This window comes from Galeopterus variegatus, unplaced genomic scaffold, assembly GCF_000696425.1.
Source record: "Galeopterus variegatus unplaced genomic scaffold, G_variegatus-3.0.2 Scaffold2670, whole genome shotgun sequence".
Lineage (NCBI taxonomy): Eukaryota > Metazoa > Chordata > Mammalia > Dermoptera > Cynocephalidae > Galeopterus > Galeopterus variegatus.
Window position 1 is genome coordinate 130,835 of NW_007728781.1, and position 18,376 is coordinate 149,210.

At 37.0% G+C, this 18,376-nt stretch overlaps 1 protein-coding gene across 1 annotated transcript in view; it reads left to right on the plus strand.

Annotated features, from left to right (window-relative positions):
• LOC103598565 (ELKS/Rab6-interacting/CAST family member 1-like) overlaps window positions 1-18,376 on the plus strand; it is a gene marked incomplete at its 3' end in the record, with an annotated part of 256,924 nt that overhangs the window by 115,072 nt on the left and 123,476 nt on the right. The window contains exons 7-8 of the mRNA XM_008582571.1: window positions 555-686; window positions 2,246-2,299. Coding sequence (XP_008580793.1) covers window positions 555-686; window positions 2,246-2,299 — 186 coding nt within the window. The remainder of the gene's footprint in view (window positions 1-554; window positions 687-2,245; window positions 2,300-18,376) is intronic.

Consider the following 18,376-nt stretch of genomic DNA (forward strand, 5'->3'; position numbering starts at 1 on the left):
CGGCAACGGGATCGTTGTCTTTTTTCCGTGTCCGGCAACGGATCGCAACCCTCAGTGTCGCCCCCCTACCGGACCGGGGACCGGCAACGGGATCGCAACCCTTGGCGTTGCCCCCGCGCCTCGCTCAGCCAGTGAGCGGGAACCCGTCTGTATGTGGGATCCGAACCCTCGGACGGGAGCGCCGCCGCGCTTCCCAAGCGGCGCACTTATCCAGCGCGCCACCGGGCCGGCCCAAGGGTGGCTTTAAGCTCAGTTTTAGAGAGTAGTTCAGGAACCTACGCTGTCTGACATGAACAGTTTCATTCTCTCTGTTGTAGAGAGCAAGTCTGTCACACTTGTCTTGCTAACTTGACCCTTTGCTCTTAATAATACACATCTTCAAGCTACTTTACTTCTCTTCCCTTGTTTTATTCTTTCCTCTGTGTAGCTATCTTTTTGACCTGGATTTGCTTCTGAAGGGAAGAACGGTAACAAGCAAATGACCCTTTCTTGATAAACAGGCTCTCCATGAGTTGACTTTAACCCACTTCACCAAGTCTTCCATCATTTTCCAGGACAGTCTCCGTAAGAAGGATGACAGGATTGAAGAGCTGGAAGAAGCACTAAGAGAAAGTGTACAGATAACTGCAGAGCGAGAAATGGTGCTAGCCCAAGAGGAATCAGCCAGGACCAATGCTGAAAAACAGGTCTGCGATTTTATACAGTTACTAGCAGTGCTGCTGGTTAAACAAAAGGTAAAACCCAGCCAGTACAGCTTAGGTAAACTACACGTGTTATATGTTTATAGAGATTGTAAAGCACTCAATCAAGTGTAAGTATCTACACTTAAATAAGAATTGAAGTATAGTTGTACAGGAATTAACAAGAGGTCCTGCATTCATAATTTAGGACTGATTCCTGCGTGTTCATGTAGTGTATACTAATGTATCGAGGTGAAATGGAACTTACCTGTTTGTGATAAGACTGGGCACAACCCTGGCTTTTAAACTGAATGAGAGAACGCAAACATTTGTAACTCAAATATGTTCATGGTAAATAGCAAATAGTTTGCTTATTTTATGCCCTGCCTTGTTCAGGAGTGTAGTTAAGGTTATAACAAATTAAGGTTCATAGCAAGTGTGAAGGACATAGACATCATGGCACTTGAGTCCCAGATTAGCGTGTCTCAGCCTCGAGGTGACTTACTGGATTCTTCTGTTGTTTGTTGTATTTGTTTTATATTTTTCTACATCTTTTTAGATCCCCATGCCATGCATTTTGACTTTTTATTAGGAAGAATAACTGAAGATGGCAGGTGTGAATGGAAGAAATAGTTTTAACAAGTGAAGGCTATCATCTGTTCCCATTATGAGAATGTTATTTGAGGTTTTGAATTTACTTCACATAGAGGTGCATGACTTTTTTTTTAGAGCAGATTTTAAATTTACAGAAAAATTGAGCAGAAAGTACAGAGAATTAACATTTACTCCTTTCTCCACCTCAATTTCCCATATTATTACCATCTTGCATTAGTGTAGAATGTTTGTTAAAATTGATTAGCCAGTATTGATACACTATTATTAACTAGTCCATAGTTCACATTAGGTTCACTCTGTGATGTACAGTTCCACAGGTTTTGCCAAATGTATAATGTCGTGTATTCACCATTACATTATCATGCAGAGTAGTTTCACTGCCCTAAATATCTCCTGTGTTCTACATATTCATCCCTCCCTCACCCTGTTCTCAATCCCTGATCTTTTTACTGTCGCTATAAGTTTTGTCTTTTCCTTTACTGATGGTTGGAATCATATAGTATGTGACCTTGTCAGATTGGCTTCTTTCACTTAGCTTCTGCATTTAAGATTTTGTCATGTCTTTTCGTGGCTTGACAGCTCATTTCTTTTTATCTCTGAATGGTATTCCACTGTATGGGTGTGCCACAGTTTGTTCATTCCTTCACCCATTGAAGGACGTCTTGGTTATTTCCAATTTTTGGCAATTATGAATAAAGCTGCCATAAACATTCATGTGCAGGTTTTTGTGTGGACATAAATTTTCAACTCATTTGGGTAAATACCTGGGAGTGTGACTGCTGGATCATATGGTAAGATTGTATGATCAGACAATATTTAGCTTTGTAAGAAACTGAAACTATCTTCCAAAGTGGCTGTATAAAATTTGCTTTTAATTGCATGCTTTTTTCCTTCTCTCTTTCCTGCTTATCTTGTTTTCCACCATTCTGCTACTCACTGCCTATCTGAAGCTGTTGAGTGAGATATTGCATGAGACCAGTCATTTGGGCTTTAAGTGGTTCAAGGTATGAAGAAACTGCTTTTATGTTTGTACTTCTGAAGTCTTACAACCTTCATCAACTGTCCTCTCCTCCCTCATCTTCTGTTTTTATCATTTTCTGTCCTCTAACTCCACTGTTAATTTTACTTTTATGTGTTAATTGTGTGCACTGAGGTAATCTACAAATGTTCTTTTGAAATGCCTTAAGCAGATGACACTTCTTTGGCTAGGAACATTATTCTTATTATCTTTTCCCTGGTCCAAAAGTTACCTGTTTCTTGCTTAAATGTTGCCTCTGAAAAGAAATGACTCCCTCTGATAGAGGGAGGATATTTGCATCTCTTGATTTCTCCAAGAGCAAAATAAAACTGTATCAAAAACATAGCTCTTATTAAAATAAGATACAGAGCATTCTAAAGTTTGAGCAGAGAAAAATTCCCCAAAGAAAACGTTTCTTGATGCGTTTACTATATTCTTACAGGATCTCCTTATAGTTTACATTCCTAATAAATACTGTTCCAAACTGAGCTATGCTAGAAATTTAGACCAGTTGTGTGATGACCTAATGAAGGAAGATGCCCTCTAACCTGTGTTGGCATATTGACAGATGAGTAAATAATCATCTCTTGGGAAAACCCAAGATCTCCTTTACTTTTGTTTTGTCCCTTTCCACTTGAGGATTCTTTTTCTGAAAATTTTCTCTGCTCAACTTTTGGCGGGATTTTGTATTTTGTTGTCAGCACCACGCTCTCCCAAGTGAACTAACCGGCCATCCCTATGTAGGATCCAAACCCGTGACCTTGGTGTTATCAGCACTGCACTCTACTGAGTGAGCCATGGGCCAGCCCTGGGATTTTGTATTTTGTTGAACGCAAGAGTCTCTTTTCTTAAAATGAACGTAAACATGTTATAAACAAGTCTCAGAATTGCCAGGGTCTAAGGAGCAATATCCTTAATTTAACCATCCTATTACGAACTTAAAATTTTTGAAATGCTTCTTTGTTTTTAACACTTGAAAAGAATGTTTTAAATATCTTCACTGTTGTTCTTTGAGGGTAGATTTATTTTTTGAAGCAATCATTTGTAACTCAGTCTGCTGAGTAAAGATTTTAGAAAATGCTTGTAAAGTAATGAGACCTTTTTTGGGGGTGGCGGGGAGGAGTCCATTAAAGTTTTTCTGTTTGGTTCATTAAATATTCTTTAGAATTTGTTACCAAAGAATATTTTTTAACGTTTTGAGCAATGGTAAAGGTATATTCTCTCAAAATAACAAATATTTACACATGAATCCTTATTTTTGTTTTTAAAGTATTTTTAATAGTGATACTTTATTTTTCAAATTGCCTTTTGACACCCTTATTTGCTTGTATGTTAAGTATAAATTCTTTACCTTCAATATCATTAGATTTTATCTCTGATTTTCTAGATAATTATACATTAATGAACATTTTTAGGTATTACATCTTTTTTATTTTTAAAGATTTATTTAGTTCTTCAGTGGCTACAAATCTGCGCAGTCATTTATACGGCAGTTAATACCGTAATACTCAAGTGCATTATCAGATAGCACACTTGCCACTGTCAAAGCAGCGCTGGTAGGATGGTGCGTGCTGACAGAACGGGAGCTGTACTCTCCAGTCCTTCCCATCGCCTTTTTACTTTTGCCTATTTCCAGAGTGTACAGTTTTGTCCTTGATTTCATACACATAATTCTGAAGTGGTCTGAATGTTTATTTCCGTCACTGTTTATTAAATGGCAGTACTGCTCTGAAAATAAAATGATGCTTTTACTTATGCTACCTTTTCTACAAACATTTAAAAAATATTTTGTATTTTTCCAGATGCTATACTAAGCGCTGAAAATAAAAGTTTATAATTTATTGGGAAAGACTGAAGAATGAACCTGTAATTCTGGTTCACTTTGATAAGTGCCACGATAGAGGTCTGAATAGAGTGCTGTCAGAATAGAGGAGAAGGGCAAGCACATAATTCAGAGGGGAGAAGTCCACAGAAGTCTTCCTGGAGGAGGTCTTAGAAAGAAGTAGGCAAAGAAGTGAAGGATGTTCAATGTATTCTGTGTAGAGGGACCAGCATAGGTAAAAGCTGAATGCATTTGGGAAACTAATTGTTGGTTAGTAGCTTCAGTTCAGGGTAGATATGAATGGTAAGAACCATGTGAGGAAGAGAAAAAGACGAGAGAGGGAGTGAGAAAGGTCATTCTCACAAGCACACACAGTCAGATCACGCTGGAGCATGTTTAATCTTATGTCATATTTAAGAATTTTGATTTTATATTCAAGGCAGTAGATAACCATTGAAGCATTTTAAGCAGAGAACAATATTTATTCATTTGTTTGCTTGCTTATTCATTCATTCATTCAACAGATCTATGTTGATCATCCAGTGGGGCTGTGATAAGTCCTGGATAATGTATAGTGATAAACAAAGCAGCTGTGGTTTCTCCCCCGAGTGACCTTACAGTTTGAAGGGGGACACAGACACTAATCCAACAAATAACCCTTAATTACAAATTATCACAAAGTACTGTAAAGGAAAAGAACAGGTCTTCTACAATAGACAATAATTTCATGGAGTTGGAGGGGTTAGAACCTGTTTTAGATTTAGATTGAGTGTCCAGAGAAGGCCTCTGAGAAAGTAACATTTAACCTGAGCCCCAAAGAAGTAGCTTGTCATGTGAAGAGTTGGGAGGAATCAGCAATTGTGATGGTAGTAAGGTGGGAAAGAGCTGGACATGTTTGTGCAAGACAAGCATGACTGGCAGGTGGGAGCAGTGCAAGGTATGCAGGGCCTTATGTAAGCTGTGGCAAGAAGCTTGTGTTTTTTAAAGAGTGGTGGAAGCCAGTGAAGAGTTTTAAAGGGGGGATAGCATCATTTGATTTGAAGATCATTCTGGCTGCTAGGTGGATAATGAATTGGAGGGGGTAAGAGTGAAAGGAGGAAGATCAGATAGGTTATTAGAGTAGAATAGGCCAGAGATCTTCAAACTGGAAATGCATGAAAATGTTCCCAAAGGGCACATGGACACAGTGTCTGAGCTTTCAAACACCTTTTCCTCAAATTGATCTGCTCAGAAGGCACCTAAGATGTGCAGATCTCCTTTTTCATTTTTTCTTTGGCAATTCTGCACCCTCACTTTATTTATAACAGACATGCCTCTCCTGACTCTTTCTATCTTATGTTCCTCTGGGGAAAAAAAACTCTGAAACAGTAACAAAGAGACAATTCAAAATACTGCTTTTAAGAAAATGGACACGTTTGTCACGTTGTTTCCAGTTGTTTGTTTTCAATGGAATTGAAGGAGAACCTAATTAAGTTGCCAGCTAATAGATTATTACAAACAGTATTTGATGACAGGTTACTATGTGGTTTAGGGCATATAATTCTGAAGGAATGTAAAGAATTATTATATTGCTATAAAAAAAAACTTCTTCCATTCCTGTCTATTCATTTATGAATAGGTTCTTAGTGTGCCTATGAAAGTGAAACAGTCCAAGAGCGTGGATGCCAAACTCCGTATCTTTCCAACAAGCAATATTTATCAAAGGATATGTAAACTAATAAAAACAGAATAAATATGTTGAATTGTAAGATACATTTTTAATAAAATTTATTCTTTATATTTAATGATTATTTTCTCATAATATCTAATATTTGTATTGCTTTTGATTGATTACATATTACTAGTGACTGTAATGATAACTTAATCCATAAAAATTTTTAACAGAGTTATGACCATAGGAAATTTTTTAAATGTCAGATTTAAATTTATATAAATCTTTTTGTTGAGGGAAGTACGACAGAGGATCCATGCAAGCAGTCTATCATAAATTACACTAGTGTAAAATTGTAGAGAGAAGTGGAGTGGAAACACAGGTCAGTGAGAAGAAGGAAAATGTGAAGAACAGTTTTTAGATAGATAATGATGGATATCAAGACACTAAGGTATTTATATTTCATTGGATACTTTTTTTTTTAAAAAAGATGCTTTATTTTTAAAAAATAATTTTTAAAATGCCCAAGAACTTAGATGTAAAAAAAAAAATTATATGTCAAATTAAAATCATAGTTGTGTAAACTTTTACAGGAGGTACACAAGCAAAAATACTTAAAGACTTCTGGACTAGGCAAGAGGTTGGGCAGATTAGGCAATGGCTAAACAGCGTCCATAGTATCAGTGCCGATGGGAGTGGGTGCACTTAGAATGACCTCTGGATTAGAGAAAGATTTGGTGAGTTATATGTATGGATAAAGATAGGAGAGAAAACAAAGATGACGCTCAGATTTTCGGATGGACAGTGGGGAGAGTGGTTATACATTTTCTAAGGTGAGAAAGTCTGAGGGAAAACCTGTTCAAGAATAAGAACCAAAATATTGTGCTAAAGAAATGTTAGCTACATTATCATTAATAGAATTGTGACCACATCAGATTTATATTTTTAGCCCAGTTTTCTCTTATAAGATCCAAACTAATGAAGTAGATAGTAGTAGACTTCATATCTTTACTCCAGTATTTCATTGACATCTCAACCAGAAACTGTATACATCTCAAACTCTAGATTCCTACCCCCAGACCAGTTTTTACCTCAGGTTTTTTTTATCTTATCTGAGAAAGCATTCTAATCCTACGAAGCCAAGATTAGGCATACTGAGTGTGAGGGGATTCAAGTTCAAGAAAGAGTGATAGGTTAGGTGCAGAGATTTTTATACTATGGATCTCTAGTTCAAAAAGTCATTCTGGAACTTTAGGGAAGCTGCGTTACATAATGGCTAAGAAAGTGGGCTCTGGAGTTAGAAGACTTGGTTGGAATTACGCTTCCACTGCTTACAAATTGTGATCTCAGACAAGTTACTTCTGTGTCATTTCCCTAAACTGTAAAAGAAGGGTATTTATTGTATCTGCCACATTAAAGAGATGATATATGTTTAAAGCACTTATAACAGAGTCTGGCACATAGTAAAGCCCTCAGTAAACATTTGCCATGGTACTTCTGTTACTACCACTGCCTTCCATAGTTCCAAGGGGAGAGGTTGCTGTGACTGGTTGATCTCAGGCTCTAGAAAAACTTGCAACCTATACATCCTACCTGGTTGATTGAGCACAAGTGATGACATACTGTTAGAAGTTCTGGTTCAGGGCCGGGCCCGTGGTGCACTCGGGAGAGTGCAGCGCTGGGAGCGCAGCAGCACTCCCGCCGCGGGTTCGGATCCTATATAGGGATGGCCAGTGCACTCACAGCGCTCACTGGCTGAGTGCGGTGTGGCTGGTCTCAAAAAGGACAAAAAAAAAAAGTTCTGGTTCATATGTATATAAAGTTTTAATCCTTGTGACTCAAGAAATTCTTGTCCCTTCCTCTTGCCCAGCCTCATATCCTAGAATTTGTGTATTGTATTCGCATCTACTGAGGCTAACACAGCCAACTAATAGCTTGATCAGATGGGCATTGTTTTTAATCACTGTATATTCATTCTCTGAGACTCTCTCTTAGGTCAATGAAGGATCTAATAATTTGTCCTCTATTTTCTATTTTATTTTTAGGTTTTTCTCATAAAAATAGTTTGAGTAGCTTTAGTAAATAGCTAGAAATATGTGCTATGAAATCTAATCCTAATGCTGTCTTTCAGTTTACTAAGCCATATATTCTATAGTTTCTTGAGGGAAGGGAGGGAGGGGGAAAATACTTCCTTAGTGCTATTTAAAACAAAATATTGGTTTTGGCAACATTATCTTAGACCTCATTCCTTGAAGTAAGAAGATACAGAAAAATTAAGATTGAAAAAAATTTAAGGGTTTGCTCTTTGTAATCCTAAATTGGAATTGGAAATATATGTTTGAATTTATGATTTTTTCTCTTAAACACACAGATACACACATACGCATTTCTGTGTACTAAAAATACCTGGAAAATAATGATCCTCTCAGGAGCAGTGCACACTCCTAGTGCTCAGATGTGGTCTCTAAATACTATTCCCTATTAAAAGGACTTGAATTCCAGAGTTACTTTTTTTTTTTACTTTTGCAATAAAGTGAATAGTACGAATGTACATTTTCTTCACAAGTGCTTATTGGTTACTGAAGCCTCTGCAGTCTTTATAGCAGCACTGTCTAATAGAACTTTTTAAGAAAGTGGAAATGTTTTATATCTGTTCTACCAAGATGGTGGTTTCTAGTCACGGGTTTCTGTTGAACACTTAAAATGTGGCTGGAGCACCTGAAAAACTGAGCTTTTACTTCTATTTAATTTTAAATAAATTTTAATAACCACATCTGGCTAGTGGCTACTGTATTGAGCAACTCTATAATAGTGTGTTGGATGGACAGATGGATGGATGGATAGATACCTACATATATGTGTACATACTTAACAGCTCCTATTTGGTTTCTACTCCTGAGCCTGACAGAGTTGTAGTGCTGGAATGTACCAGTATAAGTAAGCACTTTCTGATATAGTTGATCATTTTTTTTTTGTTTGTTTTTTGTTTTTGAAAAAAACGTTTGTGGTCTAAAAACATGTTTGTTAAAAGCAAGTTTTCCTTTAAGAAATAATAGTGAAATAGTAGCTTAGTAAAGCACATGTTCACTTTCAAGAGATGGTATAATTGTGTGCGTGTATGTGTTTTCTACCCCATATTCATGTAATAGACATTTAAATTTATAATACGAGCAATGGAATGTGTGGAGGAAAAGGGAGAGGAAGAGTTACAGAAATGAGAAAGGGTTGTGGGCCGGCCCCATGGCGCACTCAGGAGAGTGTGGCGCTGGGAGCGCAGCAACGCTCCCACCGCAGGTTCGGATCCTATATAGGACTGGCCAGTGCGCTCACTGGCTGAGCGTGGTGTGGGTGACACCACACCAAGGGTTGCGATCCCCTTACCGGTCACGAAAAAGACACACACACACACACAAAAAAAAAAAGAAATGAGAAAGGGTTATCTACAATACATTTCCATAGTGAGAATCTGCCACCCCAGCATTGTTAAGAGTTTGATGGCTACAAGATAGCATTCGTTTATTCCGTTATTTACTCAGTTAATGTTTATTGGAGCCTACTGTGTTCTTGAAACTGGAATACTTTAGCGAACCAAACAATATGGTTCTTTTCCTCAGGGAGGTCATAAGAGGAGTCTTCAAAAAGTTCGTGGAAAATGCATATTATGATAAAACTGTGCATGGATTTCAAAAATTTTTTGCACCAAATAAACTCGTACTAATTTGTTACAACATGTCTGAACATGATCTCATTTGATTCACTAAGAAGGATAAGACATCCTCATGAAAAGAACCCCTTTCAGAGCAACACAAAAACTACTAAAACTGAAGCAAGAACAAACATCAAATGTGTGATGAAGCTTGGGTGGAAGAGTGGTGAAATCAGTGAAGCTTTTGAAAAGTTTATGGGAACAATGCCCCAAGGAAATCAGCAATTTACAAATAGATAACTCATTTTAAGAAGCGACTAGACAATGTTGAAGATGAAGCCCACAGCAGCTGCAGGCCATCCACATCAATTTAGGAGGAAAAAATTAATCTTGTCTGTGACCTAATTGAAGAGGACCAGCAATTAACAGCAGAAACAGTAGTCAACACCATAGAAATATCAGTTGGTTCAGCTTACACAATTATGACTGAAAATTAAAGTTGAGCAAACTTTCCAGAACTGTTGCACTCAGATCAGCTGCAGACAAAATCAGAACATTCAATGGAAATTTTTAACAAGTGGGATCAAGATCCTGCATCATTTCTTCAAAGAAGTGTAACAGGAGATGAAACATGGCTTTACCAGTGCCATCCTGAAGACACAGCACAATCAAAGCTATGGCTACCAAGAGGTGGGAGTGGTCCAGTCAAAGCAAAAGTGGACTGGTCAAGAACAAAGGTCATGACAGCAGTTTTGTGGGATGCTCAAGTCATTTTGCTTGTTGACTTTCTGGAGAGTGAAAGAACGATCACATCTGCTTATTATGAGAGTGTTTTGAGAAAGTTAGTCAAAGCTTTAGCAGAAAAACACCTGGGAAAGCTTCACCAGAGAGTTCTTCTCCACCACAGCAATGTTTTGGCTCATTCCTCTTATCAAACAAGGGCAATTTTGCAAGAGTTTCTATGGAAAATCATTAGGTATCCACCTTAAAGTCCAGATATGGCTCTTTGTGACTTTTTTTGTTTCCTGATCTTAAAAATCTTTAAAGGACACCCATTTTTCTTTTGTTAATGTTGGAAGGACTACATTGACATGGTTAAATTTCAAGGACCCTCAGTTCTTTAGGGATGGACTAAATGGCTGATAACATCACTTACTAGTACCTGGAACTAGATGGAAGGTATGTTGAGAAATAAGGTTTATATATTTTTATTTAATTTGAGAGGTGAAAAGTAAGTGGAATTAGTGAGGTTAAGAATAGCAAATACTTCAAGGGAAATCACGTGTGGATACTCTAATAATGGAAAAAGATTGGCATAGGCAGGGAACCACAAGAAAACCAGAGTCCATGGAGAATGCTAAGTAGAAGTGAGTGGTTGGCTGCACAGGTAGGTAGGTGAGTGCATGAGTGAATAAATGAGTGGAACAACAAATGTACGATGTGAAGCTGGAGAGGTGGGCAGAAACCAGATTATGTAGGATGTTTGTATTACTGATTTTAGGTTTTATTTAACCACAATGGTTAGCCTTTAAGTCATTTTAAGCAGAAGAATGGTAAGATCCATTTCCTTTTTTAAAAAGGTTATTCTGGTAGTTACATGAAGAATAAAAAGAAGGAGAACAAGAGCAGAAAGAGTGAGGACCTGTTAAGGGTGAGAAGATATTGCATAATCCAGGGGCTTGGTAGGGTGATGGCAGTGGAGACAAGGAAATCTATTTGGAAAAAGATGCAGCAAGTTTTTTTTTTTTTTAACTTTTATTGAATCATAATTGATTATACATATTTTGGGGGTTCGGCATTGACATATGTTGATCAAATCAATATTACTGGCATATATATTGTTACAAATCGTACTTATTCCTATGCCTCTTCTCCAATCTCTCCCCCTTCCCCCTCTAATTGCCCTAGATTTCTTCTCTCCTTCTGAAAGAATAATTGTTACTCTGTTGATTTGTTGCCTTGATGATTTATCCAATGCTGAGAGGTGCGTTCAGGTCCCCCAATATTATCGTAGAGCAGATGCTGCTTCTGTCACTCTGGAATGGGCTTTGTGGAGAGAGACATCCTCTTCTTTTCTTTGGTATCATCCTTGTGTCCATACACTCCAGTGGGTGGCAGACCATCTGCATGGTGATTGTGGCGTCTAGCTGCTTTCGCAGCAACCATGGTTATTCTAGTGGCTGTGGTGGGCCACCCACATGGAGGTGATGTTTTTGGCATTCTCCTTGGCACTGGTGGTGTGTCTAGTTGGTGGTGGTGGGGGGTGTCCAGTCCCTGGCTCCGTACCTCAGGTCCCCAGGCAGACCCCAAGGTGAGATGCAGCAAGATTTACTGATGGATTGCATGTGGAGGATGAGGGAGAGGGATATGGTAGGTTGATCCCCAGGTTTTCTGATATGAGGATCTAAGTGTATGCTGGTGGCGTTTATTGAACTGTGAAGAAAACTGAAGGAGGAGGAATTTAAGGTAGGGATTCAGCTTTGTATGTATTAAATTTAAGATGCTTGTGACCTCTTTCAAATGAAGATGTCAAGTAGACAGGTGGATATATGGATTTAGCTCCATAGAGTGCTCTGAGCTAAAAGTATAAACCTGGAAGATCACATATGGTTGGCTTTTCTTTCTTCACCTTAATTGTATGTTAGCCTTTTACCGTATACAGACTTTTTCCATTTTCAAATGCATATAAACTGAGAAAATGTCTGTTTACTCTTTATGTATGGACCAAACTTTTGAAAGCTCATTAAATATGCGACTAGCCTATTAGTAGAAAATGTGACACATAGGAAATACATATTATTCTTAAACTACAAGACATGAAATACTGTCTTTTATTGATTACCTACTGTCTGCCAGTCACTGTGATAATTACTTTCTTAATAGTATGAGGGTGCTTCAAAAAGCTGCAGAAAAATAAGAGTTAAAAGATAATACAAATCATTCCATGAACTTTTAAAAAATTTTTATATTTATTGTTAGCATATTCATTCTTAGAAAACGTGATATTCGTTTATGCCCTTTGCCCGACATGTCACTTTTTGAGGTACCCTCATATTATTTAATTATTAAAACCACAAATTATTAGATATATTTAATGTTTTCTGAGCAGAAAATGAGCATGAGTGATCATTGGTTTCTTTTTCAGAAGAATAAAGAGTGACTTGCATTTTTTAGAGTCCATGTTCTGTCTGTATGAAGCAGTCTCTTTATCTTTACTTTATCCCCTTGTCTGGATGTATCCTAAAACTTGTCTGACCTCCAAGTCTGAATTGTGTGTCTCTCCCATGTTTTTCAACAGCATCCTGTTCTTTTCCCTATTTGTTTTATAACAGTGTTATTATTACTTACTACCTATTACTTTCAGAGACTGTCTCTGTTTTGTCTAATAGAATGATAAGTACTTGAGGGCAGGGCAGGAGGTGTGTCTTGTTTACTGTTGTATCTTTAATACCTACCATCATGCCTGGTACATAATGGCACTCAGTGAGTATTTACTAAGTGAATGAATGAAATTTTATTCTGACCTCCTGGATGTTTGCACCCCTAATTAACAACAGTGTCACTTTATTTACTGAACAATTTAGGGTTTAATGGTAATCATATGATTTTTACACTAGTCATCAAAACAATATTTTGAAATGTTTTTATTCTTTGTTGCACCTGCTTTTCCACTGGATTTGATAAAGCACCTTCTCGTCAAACAGAAAACCTCAAGGATTTCAGAATGTTAAAGAATTTTAATAAATATTATTTATTTGAAAATAACTTTCATTTTTTTAGTACTTTATTTTAAAGCATTGTAGCCAGAATGGAAAAAATAAAATTTAGGAATCGTTATTATCCCTGACTTGTCCTTCAGTGGGAAAATAGAGGTCTCAAAGGATTTGTGCAAAATTCTAGCCCTGCTTTTGTTGATCTTTTAGCTAGTGGGAGCTAGCTGAAAGTCTTATGTAGCAGCTAGTCTTCAACTCGGAAAAGCAGTGAGTCATGTTTATAAAAACATGTAATAATTCAAAACGTTCCACATAGCAGATATGAACCGTGATCATATTAGTATGAAAATCTTTTTGAGCCAACTTTACTTCCCTTTAGTGGGCACATAACTTCTGATCATCATTGGTAAATTTGACATTAGGTTTTTCAAGATTTGTCTCATCTTTCGTTGCCTTGAAAATAGATTTATAATATTATCAAGTTTAGCTTCTTTTATATAGTGCTATAATGGTCTACATTAGATAGTATATAGAAGTTTCTTCTTAATATATCTCAAATTCTTTTTCTTTACTTACCCTTATATGTCTTAAACCGGTTTTGATGTCAGCATTGATAGAGATAATTGAGATGAATAGTTGAGCAGTCTAATAGTATTACAAATACAAACATGTTTCTCAGAACTGTGTAGAATCATTCAGTCTTACAGAAAAGTCCACTTGCAATTAGCAGCATAAACTGCTTATAATGCAGTTTAGTGGTTTCTGCTGAAGTCATTATTTTTGATCAGTGCATAGGTTGAAGATACTGTTGTTTAAAGATACTTCATTTTAAAAAACGTAAAATGTTATTGTGAAACATGTTATTGATAAGCATATGGAAAGTACATTTTTAATGTTCCAGGGATCTGAAGAGATGTGACAGTTAAGTTCACAATCATTTTCTCTTTGCCATTGTGTAATCAGTTCAGTATTTAAATAAAGCTCTGTCAAGAGGAACCTAGTAAGTTTCATTGTATACTCTTGCTCTAATGTCAAGGAGTTTGAATCTCCTTTGTTATGGTGACTAGTTATGAAATCAGTCACTTGACAGACCCTGAAGTGAGACTGCTGGAAATACGTCATGTCTGCCTTCACGGTGACAGCTGGCTACAAAACAAACCCCACCAAAGCCATTCTGCAATTGACAAGGGACTTCAAAGGCCAACAGGGCTGCCACTTCAAAGAGAATTCTGCCATCTCTCGCTTGCTGAAAGAAGTTGTTAAATTGCTGTACCCTGCCATAGCAGAAATCTCCATGTTTAGATTTCTTCTTTTGATCTTAGAAAGATGTATGAAATGGCCTTAAGTTAGAGAAATGATATAGTCTGTAGTAATGGCAACCCAATATTATTCTGCATTTCAGTCTGTTTACTAATGGAAATTATCCAGATATGTTCAAATAACAGCAAATCTAAAAATTCAGTGTCTCAGAGAACAGTTGAAACTCTGTAGTATTGTTGAAGTCACCTTCAAAAATGTGGAGTAAGTATAAGATGGTAAATAAAATGAAACTCTCAATGCGTTTGCAAAACTTTCCTTCCATTTCTCCTTGTAATTTTTATCCCCTAGTAGAATCAAATCCTAAATGTTGACAGTAAGAATGTTGACAATAAGAATTATCATCTGTAATCTCAAGGCTAATTTGTATAGTTTAAACTGACATTTCTCTACTTTTATTAACTCTGTACTTAAAATTTGAAACTACTTTGTGTACTATATTTAGAATCATATCCATCCAGTTATGCTGCATACAATTTTGAAATAATTATCTTGTCTTTGTATTAAACAAAGAAAAACTCAGCATTTTAGTAGAACTCTTTTAATAAAAGATCAAGACCTGGCTGGTTTGCTCAGTTGTTAGAGTATGGTGCTGATAATACCAAGGTGTTCAATCCCCATGCCAGCCAGTGCCCTCCCCCACCAAAAATATATATCTCAGAATACTAACAAGCATCTTCAAGAACAACAAGGTTAAAGGCAGCAACATGAATTCTTTTTTTTAGAATACTGATAGCCCTAAAAGATACCCCTTGGACAGAGTCATGTTTATTTTACTTGAAAAAAAAACCAGAAAGATTTATAGTAATATGTCAATAAAAATATGGAGATTTTATATGTGATATGAAATGGGAGTGTGGATTAGTTGGAATTTAAAATCCTTATAAGTCTGTGGCATGACCTTTTCTTAATTGCATGTTTTCCCTCTTATCTTACGCCCTGATCTTCTATTTTCTTATTTCTCGTTACATACAGTTTAAAATTGAGTTGGTAGAAGCTTTAGCCACTGTAACTTCCTCTATAATTTTGCCAGATGGGGTCAGTAGACAACTACTAAACAAATTCTGGAGCAGAACTGACACCCCAGGAAATAAGCACATGAGATGGTATGATCAAAATAATCTGCAGAAACATGATTAGTTCATAACAGTAGTTCTTAAAATAATGCATTTGGATTTGTCTCTTTTATCATGGTCTCTTCCTCTCAAAAATTTTTTTTAAAAGTAGTCCATGATTATATTGTCCTAGAAGTTAAGGAAATATCTGACTCTAAATTTAGAGTTTTTATTTTTATTCAACAAAAGGGCCACGTCTATGTTTTCAGAAGTTATAACCAAATGAAAAAATTAACTGCTGTGGAAACAAAATAAAACTTTTGCACACCCCAAAATTGAACCCCAGAGATGAGCGCTAGAATTCTATAGATACTGGTTTTCAAAGAAGACTTGTTTTTATACTTCTTTCTGAACTGCATTACAAGTATTGCACTAGGAAGCACTTTTGGAATCTATGTAGCGGATCTGGAGCAGATGATATATACTCACAGTTTGCCTGTAATGAGTTCTTGGGGTGTTTGGCCCTTATTCTGTTATCTCCTACTGAGAGATTTGATAAACCAAGTTATTGACTGTAGAAACAGTCATTCAAGACATGGCTGGAGGTGAACCCATGAGAGCCAGATGGTTTCCCACTGATTTTTATATGCAGTTTATGTTCTCCTTGGCTGCACCCTCCTGGATGTGAAAACTGAAAAGTGAAGGATATTTTCCTACAGAAATGTGCACATTAGGATTTATTTTACTCAACAGAAAGTTTCTGTGTGTGGCATGTCCCAAGCACTATTTTGGCACTCATTTGTCCTTTCCTCTTATCTCCACCCCCTGTAATAAATGCAAAAAGACACAATAAGGTTTAAGGTGCATTGGATCAGAAGTCAAGTAATTTGATTATATTCCTTGTTTTGTTTACTAGCTGTGATTTAGAGTAAGTCCTGTAATGTCTCCAGGCACCCGTAGCCTCATACAGGTGGAAGAAATTATGACCTCCACAAACATCCACTCACGATCTCACATGGAGATAAGTATTTGCAAGTGTTTTAGTAGCCTATAAAGGTAGCATACAAATGTTGAGCCTTTTTATTATAGCCACAATAATCCCCTGTGTGTGGGTGGTTGGGTGGGTATCACATGGTGCTTATGAGTTCCTCTTGGTGTCCTTGGGTTGCCAGACATGAAATCCCATTCTTTTACTTTTCTCCTTTGACTATTAGGAAGCTTTTGATACGGTCAAATAACTTGTCATTTCACTTGCCAACATTTTGTTTCTAAACATTGTCAAGAAGTGATGTTGAAATAATGCATTTTCACCACAGAATGTGTTCCAAATGAATGAAATATCAATTTGGTTTATTTCTAGGTAGCAGTTTGATTTTTTTTCCAGCACTGCAAATGAGATTAAAATTTCCAGTTAAGGGCCGGCCCGGTGGCGCCCTGGAGAGTGCGCCGCTTGGGAGCGTGGCGGCACTCCCGCTGAGGGTTCAGATCCCATGTGGAGACCAGTTCCCGCTCACTGGCTGAGCGCGGTGCGGGCGCAACACCGAGGGTTGCGATCCCGTTACCGGTCAGTAAAAAAGACAAAAAGGAAAAAAAAAATTTTTTCCAGTTAAAATGCCAATAAACTTTAATTTTTATTATTGAAAACTTTAGGAAACAGTATGAAACTGTTTTACTCATCATTTCATTTGATCTTAGAAGAAAGGCTCAAGCGTTAAATGCTCTGTTTTATGTTGTTGACTTTATGCTAGTGAGGGAATTACTGTTTTCTGTAATAAAATGCAATTAAGCGTTCTTCCATTTGAAATGACCAACTCATTTCAACTAAGAAGGAAATTTCTTTCCAAAGCATGGACAATTTATATAGCCATTTAACAGTTTTTCTCCTTGTCTTAACTTCCTAGCAAAGCTGAAAAAAAAATATTTTTTTTCAGAAGAAAACTTCTCAGAGGTCAAAGTTCAAGGGAAGGTCTTGTCATTCCACCTCTATTTGTATTTCTTTTCCTAAATTACCCATTGTCACAAACCCTAATAAAATATAAACAGCTTTCTGAACCCAGATGCAGAAAAAAGTATAAAATGAGGTTGCCACATCTTCATTGTTACTGCTGCTGGAGAAAGAAAATGAGATCTGCTGTATTATTTCTGTCCTCCTTTCTTTCATGGATACAGAAGAGCTAGGGAGCTTATGTGGACCCAGGAAATGATTTTTTTAAAAAAATTTATTTGGGGCCAGCCCGGTGGCGCACTGCTATAGTGCGCCGCTTGGGAAGCGCGGTGGCGCTCCCGCCAAGGGTTCGGATCCCACATACAGACCGGCCGCTCACTGGCGGAGCGAGGGGCAGGAGCAACACCAAGGGTTGCGATCCGTTGCCGGTCACGAAAAAAGACAAAAAGGAAAAAAAAAATTTATTTGATTCTGGTACAACCTCTTTCTTGCTGAAATGAGCAAATTATAGGAGATACTCAATCCAGTAACATTCTGCTGAAAAAATAGTTTGTTTTCAGTGCATTAATTCAGATTTTTATTTTTTAGTTTTGATGCTATGTTATCAAAAAGTCAGTTAAAAACAATTGGCAATGATTCAGCATTTTCCCTTCCTAAAGCCTCTTTCCAAACCTCAGTGACATAAGATGATGAGAATCATAGCAGCAAAGCAAAGGTGACATTTGCTTTGAAAATGTGCACCCACATTTTACTGGTATCGGATTTTTCAGGCTCTACTTAGGAGTGATGAATGCTTAATATGGGATTTATCTACATAAGCCCTCTGAATTAATTTTTTAAAAAGAAAAGGAAAATTGAGATGGCTTGAAAAATAAGCATTTCTTTCACACTGACATGTTTCCACTCTCATTTTA